Raw genomic sequence first — 18,070 nt, forward strand, 5'->3', positions numbered from 1 at the left:
ATTCCATGGCGCACTGGGGCTTGAAACAGCCAATAGTGGACTGTTTGATCATGTGAATTGGCTGCATGTGTAATTAAGCCCAAAGAAAGGTTACTGTGTGCAATACATCTTCCAGTTCTCATAGAATTAGCTGCAAGAAATGGTTGCCAAAAGGGCCCTTTAAAACTTGCATTTTTCAATTATCCAGAACATATTAGAAAAATATAAATCACTATCTGTATATACTATAGGCTCCTGAAGTTTTAAATGCAGTGATAAAATCAATTGAACTTTTCAGTACAGTTTCAGATTATACTCTCAGTTGGACAGAACCTGAATCAATGCCTGTAGGTAGTTTCAAGTTACCCAGAGTGATTACTAATGGTCATTTGTGTTGATGCCCAAAAGTGATGCTGTATATTGGTGTCTGGATTTATTTTGTAAATGGTTAAATTGCAAATAAGTGCATTACCGGTGGAAATACTTAACTCTTGACTTGGAAAGATGGGCACCACTTAATTTTAAGCACTTGAGTTAATATACTTAAGATAAATGAATTGTCACAGGTAATTTACATATTATGCAATATTCCTCTGATTGGCGCACTTGGGCTAACAGCTTAAGCTGAGCCAATATTTTGTTGGACTGCTTTAAAGATGGGTGTGAGCACCACCTGGAATTGGGTGCAAGGCAGACTCAGAAGCCTTTCACTTTCAGAAAAAGCCCTGGATTAGAAGTTACATTTAAAGCATGTGTGGAAGTTTGCACTTGCTTATTGTGATTCTGAAGATGCTGAACTGCCTGGAGGAACTCCTGCAATAGTGCCAGATGCAGTGAATTGAAAAACTTCAGTTTTAAAGCAACAGTGGGCAGGGGACATGGGGAAGTAGTGGAAGAGAGGCACCTAGATCGCCCTCTGATTGGAACTGCCTCTGCTTATTTGAAATGATGTATTTAAAATAAAAATGTTAATCCTCCCAGCTTATTTTTCCCTTGCTCTTTGTCAGAGGAAAAGTAAATGAGCTCTCTGTAGTGGTATGGGTTGAATCATTCCCCACTCCTCTTGCGGAGTTGAATTTATGTAATAGACAAACAAAAAAGCAACCATGTTGCTTACTTTTAATTCTGGGGCTATAAAAGATGTTATATGTACCTGTCTTTGTTAAATTTATTTATTGGTTTGATATTACTGAATTATCTAGTTGTTTTTTGCCTTGTTGGGATTTACTTGCTTTTGTGTTCCTTACTTCCTTATCAGAATTGTTGTATGATTTGCAATCTTCTGTTGCCTTCCGTACACTGCTGAGTTCCCATAACATGCTTCAAACTAATAAGCAGTTTAATATATTAGAATGTCCTTGCTTTGAAATTCCCATGTTTTGGGCTAATTCTATTCAGATTGGGACAGCTTAAAATGCTAGTTGAATTTTACACACACACACACACACACACACACACCTCCAGTATTTTTCAGAGTGATTCTATTGTGGTGCAAATTTTTGATGGATTGATTTAAATGTAGTATGTGCCAAAAAGTGGATAACCTGTTATTAGGTAGAAGACTGGCATTTATCCATAATAAAAACAGAAAATTGTATTGCTATAATGTGGAATAGACATGTGTTTTCAATCAGAGACAAGGGAGAACAGAGAAACCCAGTGACTTGAACACCAACTGGGTGGCTGGCAGTTCTGGCAGCATTGGTTAAAAACTAGTGTTTCTCACCAAGACATCTCGTTTACATATTCTTCAGGGAATGCTCCAGTCTTCTTACAATTAAGTTCCTTTCAGTGTGGAGCATATTTTTGGCTTGTACCTTCTGGATTGTTTATTTGGATCTATAAATAAAAGTTACTTCTTATAAAACTTACTGTAACCAGCTAGATGCTGAAGTGTGTAAGTTTAACACTTCTTAGGTGGAGTAAAGGTAATGTGTGAGAATGTTTTAGAAAATTTCCATAGAGACAAAGACTAAAGCCAGAGTGAAAAAGAATTTTCTAATAACTCAGTTGGATACTCAAGCTTTGCAAGCCTTCAAGGGAACTCAGGCTTTGTTTTAATCCATGGAGGAAAAAAAGTTAAGATTGATGTAGCTTTTATATGAAGCAGTGGGATTAGAGGCTGAGAAGTAGAATATTTTTCTTTCATTTCTGAAGAGTGAAGTATGCAACTACTGGATGCTTTTCTTTTGACCTTGCTTATAGTGATCTGCAATGATGCTGTAATTCTGAAATAACCCATGCAACTTAACTCTATGCATTCTGGGGCATTAGGCATTGTTTCAGTGTTGAAATATGCATGAAAAGCTTTGTTATTACTGAGAATAATAAATTTTGTGGCAATATATGTTGTATTCATTTACCACTTTTGTATTACAGGTAGAAATTGATTCAGTTCTTAGTGACTTGGAGGCAGCAGATTTTGGAGAACTAGTAAGAAACCAATTCTTATTACACATTCAGAGCTCACTAACTGGTATAGTCTAACTCTTTCATACTTGCTTATTTCAAAGTGATGTAAGAATTGCTCATGCTAGGGCAGAAGCAGGTACTGAGAGCCCATCAAGTACCATGCCTTCCATTCTTGTTTATTCCTGTTGCTCCTTCTCTTTGCTCTTGCTGCTCTCCTGGCTCCAAGGGAAAGGAGGACAGAATCATGACAGAAATGTAGTGAAAGAGTGCCAGCTGCCTCCTGCTCTTCCCACACCCAAATTTTAATTTCACTATAACAAAAAGTCAAGCAAGCCATGGTTGTTGGTTCTCCTTGGTGACACTGCCTTTTTCTTCCTTCCAAGAGAAGGAAAGGGATGTTCATTCTGGATGGCTATAAGAATTGAATCCAGAGGGCAACAGAGTATATAGTGGGATGGAGAAGAAGTTTGGTCATTGAGGGAGTCTTCTTTAAGCCCTCCCACTCCAAATCACGCAGCCAGCATTGATTCATGTTGTTTCTGCTGAAAATAAAGTGCTTATTTTGCTGTCACAATATTGGCAAATAGTTTATTTGCACTTGAATTTCTTCTTGCAGCTATGCCATTCACCACAAGGACATTCAGTGGAAGTTATTTGGTCTCCATAAAAATTGCAAGTTCAGCTGTTGAACTTGGCCAGAAATATCTTCTTGACATAGATAGGGTTAGGTTGGGGCTCTTTATGACAGTCTCAGAACCCTTGAACCTGGTTTGGTACCAAGTTCCCTCCCAATTGGTACAGCAAGAAGAAGATAAATATAATTTAAAAATAGAAGAATATTATAAATATCCCTCGCAAAATTCTTGTTGCTGTTGCCTTAGTAAATTAATACATAGGTGGATATATTATATGTACTGAGGTAAGCAAGTACATAATTTCGTTATATTTCAGAAATTTTATTATTTCTTACTGTTAAATTATTTCTATTCATAAGTTTTTAAAATGGTATAAAGATGAAAGATTATATATATATGATTTTATACATGACGTAACAAGTCCCAGTGATGATGAGAGCAGTCCTTATATTAGGAGTATTTTTTCCACATTTGAAACCGAAAATACTGTTCCGTTTCATGAAACCACATCACTTTTAAAGCCTAAAATGTTTATTCATAATATGAGTTATACCATCTTAACCAAACATTTGGTAATTCTGTGGCAATAGTGAAAATTCAGAATTAATTTTTAACATCAGAAATGTATATGGATCACTACTGAAAGACAGATGTTAGCCAAGTAAAGAAGGCTTCCTGCACAATTGAAGTGTTTTGTAAAACTCTCCTTTTTAAGACTACACTTGTATATTTTATAAGATCCCAAACAGTGATTTTAGGGAGTGTGTGTGTGTTTTTTGCAGGCTGAAGATTACTATGACATGAGACGGCAGTATACAATTTTGGGCTCATGTCTCTTCTATAAGGTAAGACTTTTGAAAATGCTATGGCAGTGATGGCTTACCTTTTAGAGATGGAGTGCCCAAACTGCAACCCAAAACCCACTTATTTATTACAAAGTGTCAACACTACAATAAAATCTGAAAACTGAGGTTTTAATTTAGAAAAAAAACCTCACAGCTAGTACAAGCAAATAAATATATACATATATATGTATAATATATACTAAATATTATAATATATGTGTCTCTGTGTGTGTGTGTCCTTGGCTGTGCACTGACGAGCCATGCAGAAGCTCGGACAAGTCACAGCTAATGAGTTGTAGCTCATGATGCCATCACCTGGCGCTGCTACTCCTTTCTGAGCATGTGCACGGCCTGTATGTGCACTGTTATCCGATGCTCAGCTGCTGGGACGATGCTGGGGTGACTTGGCTCGTGTACTGACAGAGAGGGCTCTGCATACCCGGTGTGGCACATGTGCCATAGGTTCGCCACCACTGCCCTGACCCTAACCTGGTGCACTCCCCTAACCTTAATATAGGGCTAAAGTTCCATTGAAAAGAGGGTGATTTTGAAAAAGCCTTCCTTGAGTAGCTTTTTCTGCACAGCTCATCATTTCTGCTTATTCTAAACACAATTCAACCATCAACATCAAGCCAGGACACCTCATTTTAGTAATCCTAACCCTGCTCTGGTGCACACCCCTAACCCTAATAGAGGGTGAAAATTCTATTGAAAAGAGGGTGATTTTGAAAAAAGCCCTCCTTGCATAGCTTTTTCTGCGCAACTCATCATTTCTGCCCATTCTAAACACATTCCAACCATCAAAATCATGCCAGGACACCACATTTTTGTAACCCTAACCCTGCCCTGGTGCACAGCCCTAACCCTAATATGGGGTAACATTTATTTATTTAAAACATTTCTATGTCGCCCCCATTGCAACAAAGCCTCAGGGCGGCTCACAAAGAATACATAAAACATACATAAATAATAATAATATAGCAATTAAAAGAAGAAAACAACAACAACAACATTTATAAACCCCAGGTGCATTCTTGGCTAAAAATTTTAAAATCCTAATTAATACAATAATTTAGCAATTAAAATAATTTTAAATAAAAAGGTCTTAGCCTGGCACCAAAAAACAAATAACAACGGCGCCAGGCGGACCTCTCTGGGGAGTGCATTCCATAGATGGGGTGCCACCGCAGAGAAAGCCCTCCTCCGGGAACTCACCCTCCTTATGTCATTCACAGAGGGTTCCCGGAGAAGGGCATCTGTTGCTGATCTCAAGGGGCAGGAGGGCATATATGGGCGCAAGTGTTCCTTTAGATATCCAGGTCCCAAGCCGTTTAGGGCTTTATAGGTCATAACCAACACCTTGAATTGGGTCCGGACTTTAATCAGGAGCCAGTGGAGCTGACGGAGAACTGGGGTTATATGAGAACAACGCCCAGTCCCCGTCAGCAACCTGGCAACTCTATTCTGCACCAATTGAAGTATCCAGACCATCTTCAAGGGTAGCCCCATGTAGAGCGCGTTACAGAAGTCTAATCGGGAAGTTACCAGCGCATGTGTCACTGTCGCCAGGCAGTCGTTCTCCAGATAGGGACGCAGCTGATGTATCAGCCGAAGCTGAAGGAAGGCGCTCCTCGCCACCGCCATCACCTGAGCTTCTAGAGACAGCACAAGGTCGAGGAGCACTCCTAAGCTGCGAACCCTGTCCCTCAGAGGGAGTGCAACCCCATTTAGGACAAGGCCCAAGTCCCCCATCCCGAGGCCCGAGCCACCCACCAACAGGACCTCCGTCTTGTCTGGATTGAGCTTCAGTTTATTAGCCCTCATCCAGCCCATTACCTCGGCCAAGCACCGGTTCAGCACAGCCACTGCCTCACCTGGATTGGTGGAAAACGAGAGGTAGAGCTGGGTATCATCAGCGTACTGATGATTCCGCAGCCCACACCTCCTGATGACCTCTCCCAGCGGTTTCATGTAGATGTTAAATAGCGAAGGGGAGAAAATGGACCCCTGCGGAACTCCATGGCATAACTGCCATGGCACAGAGCCATAGTCCCCCAGCACCACCTTCTGGAATCGACGATTGAGATAGGAGCGGAACCACCGCCACGTGGTGCCGCCAACTCCCAATCCTGCTAGCGCATTCAGTAGGATACCATGGTTGATGGTATCGAAAGCCGCTGAGAGGTCCAGGAGAACTAACAGGGATGCACTCCCCCTGTCTCTCTCCCTGCACAGGTCATCGTACAGGGCGACCAAGGCAGATTCAGTGCCATACCCTGGTCTGAAGCCAGACTGAAATGGGTCCAGATAATCAGTTTCATCCAAGAGTGCCTGGATTTGTCCCGCCACCACCTGCTCTAGCACCTTGCCCAGGAACGGAAAGTTGGCCACTGGTCTATAATTGGCTGCCACCTCTGGATCCAGGGATGCCTTCTTTAGGACTGGCCGGACTACCACCTCCCTTAAAGGGGCAGGTACCCGGCCGTCTCTTAAAGAGGCTTTGACCACCTCCAGGATCCAGGTGCCAATCCCGTCCTTGGCTTTCTTAAGTAGCCAAGATGGACAAGGATCTAGTAAGCAGGTGGTAGGACATACTTGTCCAAGCACCTTGTCCACATCATCAGGCCGCAACAACTGAAATTCATCCATTAATTGTGGACTGGACAGCATCGATGGCGTCTCCCCAGTAGAATCTGATTCAATAGCAGAGTCAAGCTCGTGGCGAATCTGAGCGATTTTCTCCCTGAAATGCTTGGCAAAGTTGTCACAGCAGGCCTTCGAGGGTGGCACAAGATCTTTCTTCGGGCCTGGATGTATCAGTCCCTGCACCACCCAAAAAAGCTCCGCCGGACAGCATGGTGAGGAGGCAATGGAAACGGAGAAGAATTTCTTCGTCATCCTCACCGCCGCAGCATAGGCCCCATAATGGGCTCTTAAGTGCGTTCGGTCAGAATCACCCCATGATTTCCTCCACCTACGCTCTAGACGTCTCCCAACCTGCTTCATCGCCCATAATTCAGGTGTTTACCAAGGAGATGAACGGGCTCTGCCAGGTGGGAGAGGATGCTTGGGAGCGATCGTGTCAATAGCCCTGGTCATCTCCTCATTCCACAGTTCAACCAGGGCATCGACAGGATCACCAGCCTTGTCAACCGGAAAATCCCCCAGAGCTTCCAGGAATCCATCAGGATCCATCCGGCTCCGAGGGTGGACCAATACAATCGGCTCCGCACCCTTACAGAGGGAAAGGCTGCGCTCAAGCTCAAACCTTATGAGGAAGTGATCTGACCATGACAAGGGCGTCAAGCTTAAATTCCTCACCCTCAGGTCACCCTCTTCCTGCCCCGACGAGAAAACCAGGCCCAGAGTGTGTCCACGTTCATGGGTCGGGCCAATGACATGTTGAGACAGCCCCATGGCCGCCATGGAGGCCATGAAGTCTTGAGCCACCCCGGTTAGAACCGTCTCGGCATAGAGATTGAAGTCCCCCAGGACCAACATCCTGGGAGTCTTCAACACCAGGTCCGAGACAATCTGCGTCAGCTCAGGCAGGGAGTCTGTTGGGCAGAAGGGTGCATGGTACACCAACAGAATCCCCAATCTGTCTCAGTTGCCCAACACCAGGTGGAGGCACTCCAGCCCTGGCCTCAAGAGGACAGGAAGCCCTACAAGGGAAATAGAAGCTCGATAAACCAGAGCGACCCCCCCTCCCCTCCAGGCGTGGTCGGTGCTGGACCAGGTACCCGGGTGGGCACAATTGTGAGAGGGAAACATCCTCCCCCTCACCCGCCCAGGTCTCTGTGATGCACACCAGGTCGGCCCTCTCATCCATTATCAAATCATGGATGAGTGTTGCCTTATTTTGGACCGACCTCGCATTAAGTAGCAGCACCGACAGGCCGGAGAGCAGTTGACAAGTCTACCTGGAACCCGCCGGCTGGGGGAATAACCAGAAAGAGGGACAGGTGTTAATCATCTGTCCCTCCTTCTATGCTGACCCGTTAGACCCCCAACGCCATAACGCTTATTGCCCGTCACCACCCCGATGGTGGCAGCCCCATGCTCCCCAGGCAACATCATAATAAAGCACAAGATGCACCAATTAAAAACAATCTAAAACCAACAATTAAAACCATTAAAACATCTTACTGTCCTCCACCTAGACCACCACTAGCCCACAAATAAATAAAACCAAACCATGGCCAGAGCCCCTGGCCAGCCCAGCCCCCCGTTCGGCCCCCCAAATGGTGACCACCCTTAGGCTGTTGCCCGAGGCCGCAGCCAGCACTTTGTGGCCCACAGGGCCCCTCCCTGTGCCCCACCCCTTCCCGGCGTGTCTCTCACGCCGGGAAAAGCAGGCCAGAGCAGGGCCCTGGGCCGGTGGTCCTGGCCTCTCCAGCAGGGCAGCAGCAGCAGGCAGCAGTGGGTGGTGGAGCAGCGGCGGGCTCCGGGCAGCGCGGATGGAGGTGGGCCCATAGAAAAGAGGGTGATTTTGAAAAAGCCTCCCTTGAGTAGCTTTTTCTGCACTGCTAATCATTTCTGCCCATTCTAAACAAATTCCAGCCATCAAAATCATGCCAGGACACCATGTTTTTGTAACCCTAACCCTGCCCTGGTGCACACCCCTAATACTAATATGGGGTAAAGTTCCATAGAAAGAGGGTGATTCAGAAAAAGCCCTCCTTGAGTAGCTTTTTCTGTACTGCTAATCATTTCTGCCAATTCTAAAAACATTCCAACCATCAAAATCATGCCAGGACACCACGTTTTTCTAACCCTAACCCAGTTTATTTATTTATTTAGAATTTTTGTATGCCGTCCCATCGCCTGAGCCTCGGGACGGCTTACATGAAATAAATAAACATAATACAAATAGTGCAAATAAAATCCAGATTCACCCTGGCTGCAAATTAAAACCTATAGATGATGTTAAAAGTTTTTAAAATATTGTTTAAATAAAATAAAATTTTCTAAATAAATAAATATGTTTAGTACTATGAAAAAATAGAAAAAAGGCAGTAGAAGTTATTCTCCCACTCGCTCCCATGCATTCATTTACTTTTTAGACTACTAGGCCTCTTGAATATGGAATAGATTATCCCATTGGATTATGCTGCAAATTAAAAGTACTAATGTGATACCTTTATACAAATCATTGGTGCTCACTTAGAATGATGTGTTCTGTTCCAATTGCCACACCCCAGAAACCATATGCCGCACAGAAAAGGGCAATCAAAATGATCAACAGATTGGAACAGTTCACCTGTGAGAAAAGTTGATAAGATGTAAGACTCTTTATCTTACAAAATGCAAATAAGGGGGCATGTGATAGCCATGCATAAATCACGGTATGGAGAAAATAGAACCAAAGGTCATCCAATAAAGCTGAAGACAGACAAAAGGAGTGCTAGTTCAAATAGCACTTTAGTAAAGTGTGTAGTTCACCACCATAATATTGTAAGAATGGCTGCCAGCTTAGATGGCTTTGAATTAATGGCTTTCATTAATTAGACAAATGAATGAAAGATTAGGCTTATCAGTAGCTGCTAGTCATGGTAACTATATACTACCTCAATTATTAGAGGCAGTATGCTTCATAGCAGTTGCTGGGGAGCATGAGAGAGATAATAGTGTTGCGTTCATAGCCTCATTGTGGATTTCCCATAAGTATCTGTTTAGACAGTGTGCCAACATAATGCTGAACTAGATGGGTCTTGATCCAATCTGGCACACTTCTTTATGTGTTCTTATAGAAGTTTGGACTTGTATAAAGGTTATTTCATTAACATTTTGATAAAAATATCTGTTCACTACATGTAGCAATGTTTTCTGTACTAATCAAGATGTGCATGATGTAAGCAGTCGTCATGCAGGAGAGCTACTCTCTTCTAACAAAATTAAATGATGCTAATTAAGACAACAGTATTAAGTATTTCTTTTCCTGATGGCCAATTAGGAAAAGTTTAACTCTACTCTTGTATTGAATGATCCTGTTGCTATTACATTGATTTCGCTCAAAGTAAACAGATTTTGTTATTGGGGTGTTAGGCATTACTTAGTGTACAATATTTTAAGCCTATGCTGTCTCTTTGTTTTTAATGCAGGGATATTTAATTAGTAGTCATTTGCCAAAGGAGGATCTCATTGACATTGCACTATATAGCAGGCATTATTGCCTTTTGCCCTTGGCAGCAGAACAGCGAATTGGTCAGTTAGTAATATGGCGAGAAGTCTTTCCACATCATCATCTTCAGGCATGTAAAACATCTTACGAAGGATACAGTGAACCCAAAGCAAGATACTTTTTGCTCATAGTTGGTTTGGTAAGTTTGGCATGAATACAACTTTGTTTTTATGTTGTTAACTGATTAAAATGGGTGCTGAAATGAGCATGTTCTAGGAGTTCCACATTTATGACCATTTATTTTCTATTCATACCATTTGAAATGTCTGTCAACAGAGGTGGTTTATTTTCTTTTAGAGAACAAATTAAAACTTTTCCTGTGTCTCAAACATTTTTGATGACTGTTGTCTGTTAGTTGCAGTGCTTCCTAAATTAGTTCTGATATTTTAGGATATTTGCATACATGGGTTAGGAACTGAAAAATAGAAAAATGAGTTATACATGTTTAAAATCACTGGAAAAAATATTTTTCATTTCTTGTTGCTTACAGAAACATTTTATGTTGAGTGTTTTGCTGGAAGCAGGAGGTTGTTCTTCCAAAGCCATTGGAAATCCAGGACCAGACTACATATATGTGGATCAGGTCAAAGCAACTATCCTTCAGTTAGATGGAATTGATATCCATATAGATGAGAAATTAGAATCTCCTTCTACTCCGTTAGTGACATGTGTAGACTGGTTCCTCCCTTCATCACGTGACAAATTTGAGAGCTTGGCTAATTTGCCTCTGTTCAACAAACTACGTCATGCACCAAACACCATAACTTCTCTAGCAAGCAAAAAAAAATCTTTCAATGACTCTGCCTTAAAAACACGCAGATGTAGTCCTTCAAGGAATAGTGGGGGTTCTGAGGCTGGTTGTGATGGTCTTGAAGGAGGAAGTGGAAACTTTAATCTAAATTCTACACAATCCAAAGTTCCTGGTGGATTTGATGGAAGCAATAGTCCCTTTAAGGTACTACTCTTTTTCTTTACCAAAAAAAGCACCTTAAAATTATGTTTACCATTGTATTGCCCAAAAGCTTAACAAAATTTTAGAAGTACACGTATTTCCTGAATGGAAGGAGAGGAAGTGATGCATACTTAGGTTGCACATCTCCAGTCTTACTCCCTTTCAGGAAACCTCTAAGCCAGCCTTCTGGAACCTGGTGGCCTTCAGAGGCATTTGGGCCACAACTCCCAACATTCCTAGTCAATGGCCCACTGTTGCAGTCCAAATGTGTCTGGAAGGCACAAGGTTGGGGAAGGCTGCTTGAAACCATTTCCTACCACATAAACAAGCAAGACTTACTCCCCCCAAAAAAATTCTGCAACATGGGTCTATATTTGGTGGCCATCTCTGGGTCCAGATTTGCCCTCTTCAGGATGGGCCTGATACCACCTTCTTCAATGGGGCAGGGGGCTGACCATCCCTCAGAGAGGCGTTGGCAACTTCCTGGACTGAGATACACATTCACTGCCCTCACTGCCACAGCATAGGCTCAATAATGAGCTTTAAGAAGTGTTTGGCCATATTCGGCCTGGGATTTGCTCCACCTACACTCCAGTTGTCTCCCAGCCTGCTTCATTGCCTGCAGCTCAGGCATGTACCAAGGCGCTGCATGGGCTCTGCATGGCAGGAGAGGACACTTAGGAGCAATTGTGTCAGTCAGCCTGGTCATTTCCCCATTCCACAAATCAACTAGGGTGTTGACAGGAACATCAGTCCTATCAACCAGAAATTCCCCAAGAGCCCTCAGGAATCCATCAGGATCCATAAGATCCTTTTAATAGGGTCCACACCCTTACAGAGGGGAAAGCTGGTCCCAGGTTTAAACCTCATGAGAAGGCAATATGACCATGACAAAGGGGTTAATGTCAAATCCCTCCCTTAAAAAGAAAAGGTCCAGAGTACGATCCTTTCATGTGTTGGGCCAGTGACATGCTGAGGCAGCCCCATGGTTGAACTACCTATTTCTTCTCCCAGCTTCTTTCCTACAAGGACTTCCACACTGCAATAACTTGTGGTAAAATCCATACTTCTGATTAAAAACTGAATAACTGGAAGCACATATAAACATTAAATCCAATCAACATAGCTTATTAAAAGTATAGAATATGACTTTATGCTGCTATCCCTATCTGATAAGCAGTTATCAATCAGATCAGTTTGTGATAAAAGCTTTATTGAAGTTGGTTCTTCAACTCCTGAAAGGTTTTAGACTTAAGAATGGTTTTATCATCATAAAATCATGCAGTGTGTTGTTGTTCTGGTTTGTTCTGTTCTTTGGTTTTTTGTTCTTTGTACGCTGTCCAGAGACTTTTAGTAATGACATGGCATATAAAAACTTTAAATAAAATAAAAATAAATAAATAATAAAAAGATAGTGTTTCAGATTTTATTATTACTTTTATATACCACCCCATGGGCTCTGTGGGTGGTTTACAAATATTAAGATCATAAACACAATTCATAAGTTACTCATAAGAACAATATAAAACAATGCACTTATAAAATACTATAAAACAAGCAATCTAACAACAACCATAGGACAACAACCAGGCACAACAGCAATGTCTAATGGTTCATCATTTAATACTTCCAGTTCAGGGTATAAATGTACATTGTACAAAGGGCACAAATTGCTGAGGCAGCTTAATTTTTTGCGGGGTGGGGCGCCTCTATACTTTAGAATTTAAATGAGTCTTTGGGTACTCATACTCTTATGGTGTACTTTTACATGTCTGTCTGCTTCTTTTTCAGATCACTAAAAAGAATATTCTTCCAAATCCATTTAATTTAGGAACCTTGAAAAAGAATCTTTCAGATAAGGAAAGTGAACTGTATAACATTATGAAGTAAGTAGTTCTGTGTTTTGCTAACGCCACATTTTCCATTAGGTTTTTTATTTAAATATTTTTGGAGTTGTTTGGTGAGGATGAGTACAAGTAGATAAAAATAAGGTTAGAATGCTAGCCAGTTAGGAATTCTTTGAGTGTGATTGATTCCTCAATGCATTTGTGTAGGTTGCTGTCCATCTTTATAGTTGAATTGAGCTGTTACTAACTGGTGTCATTTGTACATCTACTTATCAGTTGCAAACAGTTGTCTTGTATCATGTATATAGGAAGTCCCCCTCCTTTTTTTTTTTGCCTTTCCAGTTAAGCTTTGTGGGTGTAGGAGCAATTTTATGCTAGTTTCCCTGGGATTTTGGTGTAAAAATATGCAGTGTCACTTACGTTTTTATATATTTGTAAAGGATTGTTGTAATTCATTACAGTTAAGAATTTAATTTCATTGCTTTTGTACAAAATAGCTGAAAGTTTGTTAATAATTATTAGTGGAAGTTTCTTGCCAGCAAAATGGACACAGCTAGAGGAACAGATTCCCTTTTCCCATTCATTCTTCAAATTTCTGCAGTGGACTAGGGGACACTCTGGCACAAGTCCGAGGAGAATGAAAGGGAAGGAGGGAAAGGACACTTGTGTAAGCTGGCATTTGCATATGTAATGTTTGATGTGACCCAATTACAAGACAGTCCTTAGTAGTCATTGTTTTTCTATATCTTGTGGCAGGTTTGCTTTGCATAGTAGTATTTCTCATTTTAATGTGGATGTGGTCAAGTAGCTGTTTTCTTTTGTTCTTGAAGGCTGACATCTGGTCCTGAGAACACCCTCTTCCACTATATTTCTCTAGAAACAATGCATGGAATTTTTATCACTCCAACACATGCTGAAGTAACACAGCTCTGTGGAACGATCCATCCTCAACTTATTAAGAACTTTCACCGCTGCTGTCTTTCAATCCGCTCCATTTTCCAGCAAACTATGAGAAAAGTATGAATTTAATTATTTTCTTACTAACAGTGTAATCCTAAACATGTCTACTTGGAAGTAAGTCCTTTGAGTTTGAGAATTAGTGCATGTCTTTTCACGTTAGAAAGGGAGAAATTGATTTTATTTATGTTTTTCTATACCACCCAATATCCTAAGCTCTCTGGACAGTTTACAACACATAGAGGCTGTTATTTGATATGTCTGACTCAAAAATTTAAGACAGCATGTAGAGAAAGCTGATTGCACTCTGAAGACAAAGTTACCACATAACTTGGACATCTTACATTGTCATTTGCCAGTGAGTGCATTGTATTAGTAAAATAAATGCCTATTGAGTAAATGTCTTGATTTCAGTGATGGTAGAGCTAGTTTTTGCACACAGTTCAAATTCTATGTTGTATCTTAACATACACTGCCCTTGGTCAGATACAGCAAAACTATTGCTTGCTAAGTATAAGCCACAGGTACCAGGCTTGTACAGGCACATCATTTCCATGCTAGAGATTACATTTTATCCAAAGGCTAAAATTTCTAGTCATCTTTTCTTGGGCAGGAAGGAAACAGGAGAGCAGGAATATGTGAACCTAAGGTTTTCTGTGTACTTGTTCTTGTAAGAAGCAGCCATGGTTTATTCTCTTTGAACCAGGCTACTATGAGTTGAGACACAGAAATGTATCTCTCTGGAAGAACTAATTTTACCATCATGAAGTCAAGAAAAGATATGGTTGTTGTGGCCTGCTTACATCTGACCCATGCTGCTGTACTTCCCTTTATTGGAACTCTTCCTCTTAGCCAGGTCCAAGCATGTATGGACAAATACACACACTATACTGCCATCACCAGAAATGGCCCTGATGTAATTTCAGAAATGAGGAAAATGCAGTTTCAGAATTTAAAACAAACATTTCCTGATTTATGGGATTCTAGTGTGGCCTGGGATTGTGGTAAATGTATAGAAGGGGGACATGTTAAAAATTTATGCTGGATACACCAAAAAGACTTGGTCCCTAGTTTTAGGACTTCAGCCCAGTACCGTTGCCTAAGAACTGAAACCACTTTTACTATATATAATTTTATCTCAAGTTTGTTGCATGTAGTTATGTCAAAAATAGACATGTGCTTATATGATGTTTTAAAATAACACAAATATAAACTTTTTTGGAATAAGCTAAGAGCTGAACAAAGTGGGTGAAATGTGGTTCAAGCAAAGCATTTCAACTGTTAATTTTAGTCAGAAAGCCAACCAATAAATATATTCAATGCTCATTTTTTTTTCATAGCTCTTCAACATTTATATCACAGCTGTGGCAACATTCCTAGCTTGACGTTTATGTCTGGAAGTAAACATTCAGTTAAGAAATCACCAGAAATACATTCTACCTCTGGGTTTGAAACTTTCTCAAAGTCCTGCTGTAGTTGACTGGGTAGCTATTTATCAAGATTAAATTTCCAGATATAAAAACTACATTGCTGATTTGCTAATTTTATGGATAATAACAGCCAGTAAATGTCATTTTCCTATTCTTTGTCCATAGTATAAATTCAGATTTCATTAATCATCTATATATTGATTTTTATTGAAGAGTAAAAGGACGGGGAGTTCAGAATCCAAAAAAGCAAATCCTGGCACACATCAAGTGAAAGAACATGGAGTGTTGTTTGAATGTTCTCCTGACAATTGGACTGACCAAAAGAAACCCCCACCAACTATAATGTACTGGGTTGTGGGGTAAGTGAATATACTACCTGGCTGTTTTCCTGCAAACATGTTTTTATACACTGACCAAATCTCCAAAACCATCTTGATGCAATCTCATGTGAAAGCCTTGTAATTCAGCACATACAGCATTCACATGAGTTGTCTTGGCTTCTTCCCCAGCATGTCTATTTTGTGCTAACATTTGTACTACATAGTACAGGAAATGTAATAAAGATTGGATCTAATGTGCATATTTATACCTAGAAAAAAGTATTTATAAAATCTTAATGGGTGCTTTTGGAATTATTTCATTAGTTCTGATGGATGCTTGTCCCACCTTTACCTCTTTAGTAAGCCTCTAAAAAATAGAAAATGTTTTAGAATAGTCTAAAGACCTCCCTCTGACACTGACATTTGTTTCTTCTGCAGGAGACTCTTCCTAGATCCAAAGCCCCGGGAGTTTTATGTCTGTTTTCATGACTCAGTCACAGAGATTGCTGTTGAAATGGCTTTTAAGCTATCCTTTGGCTTAGCGCTATAGCTGTATTTGGCTATACAGCTATCATGAGCAGAGCTGTAAACTTCCCAAGGCATTTAAGGCACACAAATATGAATTAAATTATTATTTTCTCCTGGGCACTATTTGAAGTGTTCTGCTAGAACACCCTCATTGATGGAATAACTTTTCAAACATTTATAACAACAGTGATTCCTCTAAGAAGACTGACTTTTCAAACTTGTTTAAAGTGTATTGTGAGTTGTGATTATTTATACATAGTGACAAACTTTATACACATCAGTTTATGTAAGGTCAAGCATATGTTCATCTATATTTTCCCAGAGCTGTTTCTTTCTTGGAAAATTCAAAAATCTCTCAAACTTTCCTCAAGCACCTCCAGAAAATAAAGAGAACACAGACCCACATGTGCTCTTCTGAATTTACGCAATGGATATTGTTTTGTTAAATATGTACTATATTGTATACAATTCACTCTGTGGCATGTTTAAAATTCTGGCAATAAACATTCACAGATAGCAAAAACATTGCATTTTTTTTACTTGCAGAATAAAGGAGGGAGGACAACTTTACTTTAAAGGGCTATAATATTTTGTAACACAAAGTGATGTTAGATATAATATAAATTTTTAAAAATTGTTGTAAATTACTTGTTACAAAGTAAAAATATTTTGTAGATTCTTTTGCAAGCAAGCATAAGAAGGAACTTAATGGTTTCAAAAATGTTGTATAAACTATTTTTGTATTTTTTTTAACAGTAAATACATTTGCAAATCAACAATGTACCCCTTGTATTTTTACATTCTTTCATACTTTTTGGCACTGTTTAATATCACTTGACATGTTACTCTTTGTAGGTAAAAAAGTAGTTTTAAACATATAAGTATGAGAGCAAAAATGTTTAGGAATCCCATCATGAACTTGTTTAAGTTATAAAGTCATTTATTGGAGTTATAAAGCAGTTTTTCATTAGATATATTGATTTGCATGATACTATCAAACCACTTCCAGGGAGCCAAATAGTGTCAATTTTAACTAGCAGTGGCTCTCCAGGTTTTATGGGCCACATGAAACAAGACATTCGCCTAATCAACCATTTCATGAATGCCTTTTTTTGTTTTTTTTAGTAAATAGGTCCAGGGAGCTTGATCCAAATATATTTATTATTACATTTCTTCATTATCCGTCAGCTTAGAGGGTGGTTTGCATATTGAAAAATCATATAAAAGAATAAAGCACATATAATAAAAACATATCAACCCAATTAATACGATAAATATCATACAATAAAAACCAATTATCCCTCCCACCATATGGGGCTGTAACCCTTTCTGACTCAGTGCAATCCCAATGCAGACTCCTCTGCCTCCTTCCTAAGCCGGAATTTTTATTCCAGTACAATTAATAGGTTCCCAATGCCTGAGATGACCAGAGCAGGGGGCAAACTGCAAAAAGAAAAAACACAAAAAACCCAAAACAAAACAAGCTTGCCCAATTTAAGAAGCGAGATCCTGATTTTTGTCTACTGCTAATCATGTGAATGTGGTCTGTCTAGTTTTGTCCTCAGAAAAGGGGGCTTTTCAGGCCTGGTTTCACAAGGGAATGGAAATGTCAGTGTTTTAACATAAAACTTAGAAGCAGATGCTGTAGTGCTGAACCTCAAATCATCAGAAGAAATAGCCCCATTAACCTTATGGGGCACTTTTAGTGCCTTTTTTCCATTAAAGTTATCATTAGATATTTTTAAATTCTTCCATCTGAAATTTAACTGTGGTCATGCCAAATGTTCCTATCTGCCAAAGGATAATTGTATAAAACTCTTTGAGGTCATTAGAAGGCATGTTATCTTCAACACTTCAGTGACTGTAAAAATATACCTACTGCATAAAATCCCTTGCATATATGTAACGGTATTTTAAAAATTAAACCTAGAGAATTTGATGTCAGTTTATTGGGTTGGAACCAGCCATAAGTTGTACTCAG

The 18,070-nt window shown here is 40.1% G+C and overlaps 1 protein-coding gene across 2 annotated transcripts in view; it reads left to right on the plus strand.

The window, feature by feature from the left end:
• INTU (inturned planar cell polarity protein) overlaps positions 1 to 16,791 on the plus strand; it is a 33,853-nt gene extending 17,062 nt beyond the window's left edge. Inside the window, exons 9-16 of one of the 2 annotated variants that reach the window (XM_044429350.1) lie at positions 2,359 to 2,412; positions 3,809 to 3,871; positions 9,976 to 10,194; positions 10,546 to 11,010; positions 12,799 to 12,893; positions 13,685 to 13,871; positions 15,455 to 15,600; positions 16,000 to 16,791. In XM_044429350.1, coding sequence (XP_044285285.1) covers positions 2,359 to 2,412; positions 3,809 to 3,871; positions 9,976 to 10,194; positions 10,546 to 11,010; positions 12,799 to 12,893; positions 13,685 to 13,871; positions 15,455 to 15,600; positions 16,000 to 16,111 — 1,341 coding nt within the window. In that variant the 3' untranslated portion in view covers positions 16,112 to 16,791. The remainder of the gene's footprint in view (positions 1 to 2,358; positions 2,413 to 3,808; positions 3,872 to 9,975; positions 10,195 to 10,545; positions 11,011 to 12,798; positions 12,894 to 13,684; positions 13,872 to 15,454; positions 15,601 to 15,999) is intronic. The other variant, XM_044429351.1, reaches the window with a different exon arrangement.
• The last annotated feature ends 1,279 nt before the right edge of the window (positions 16,792 to 18,070 follow it).

The sequence above is a fragment of the Varanus komodoensis genome, unplaced genomic scaffold (genome assembly GCF_004798865.1).
Source record: "Varanus komodoensis strain SLA01 unplaced genomic scaffold, ASM479886v1 scaffold2, whole genome shotgun sequence".
Classification (NCBI taxonomy): Eukaryota; Metazoa; Chordata; class Lepidosauria; order Squamata; family Varanidae; genus Varanus; species Varanus komodoensis.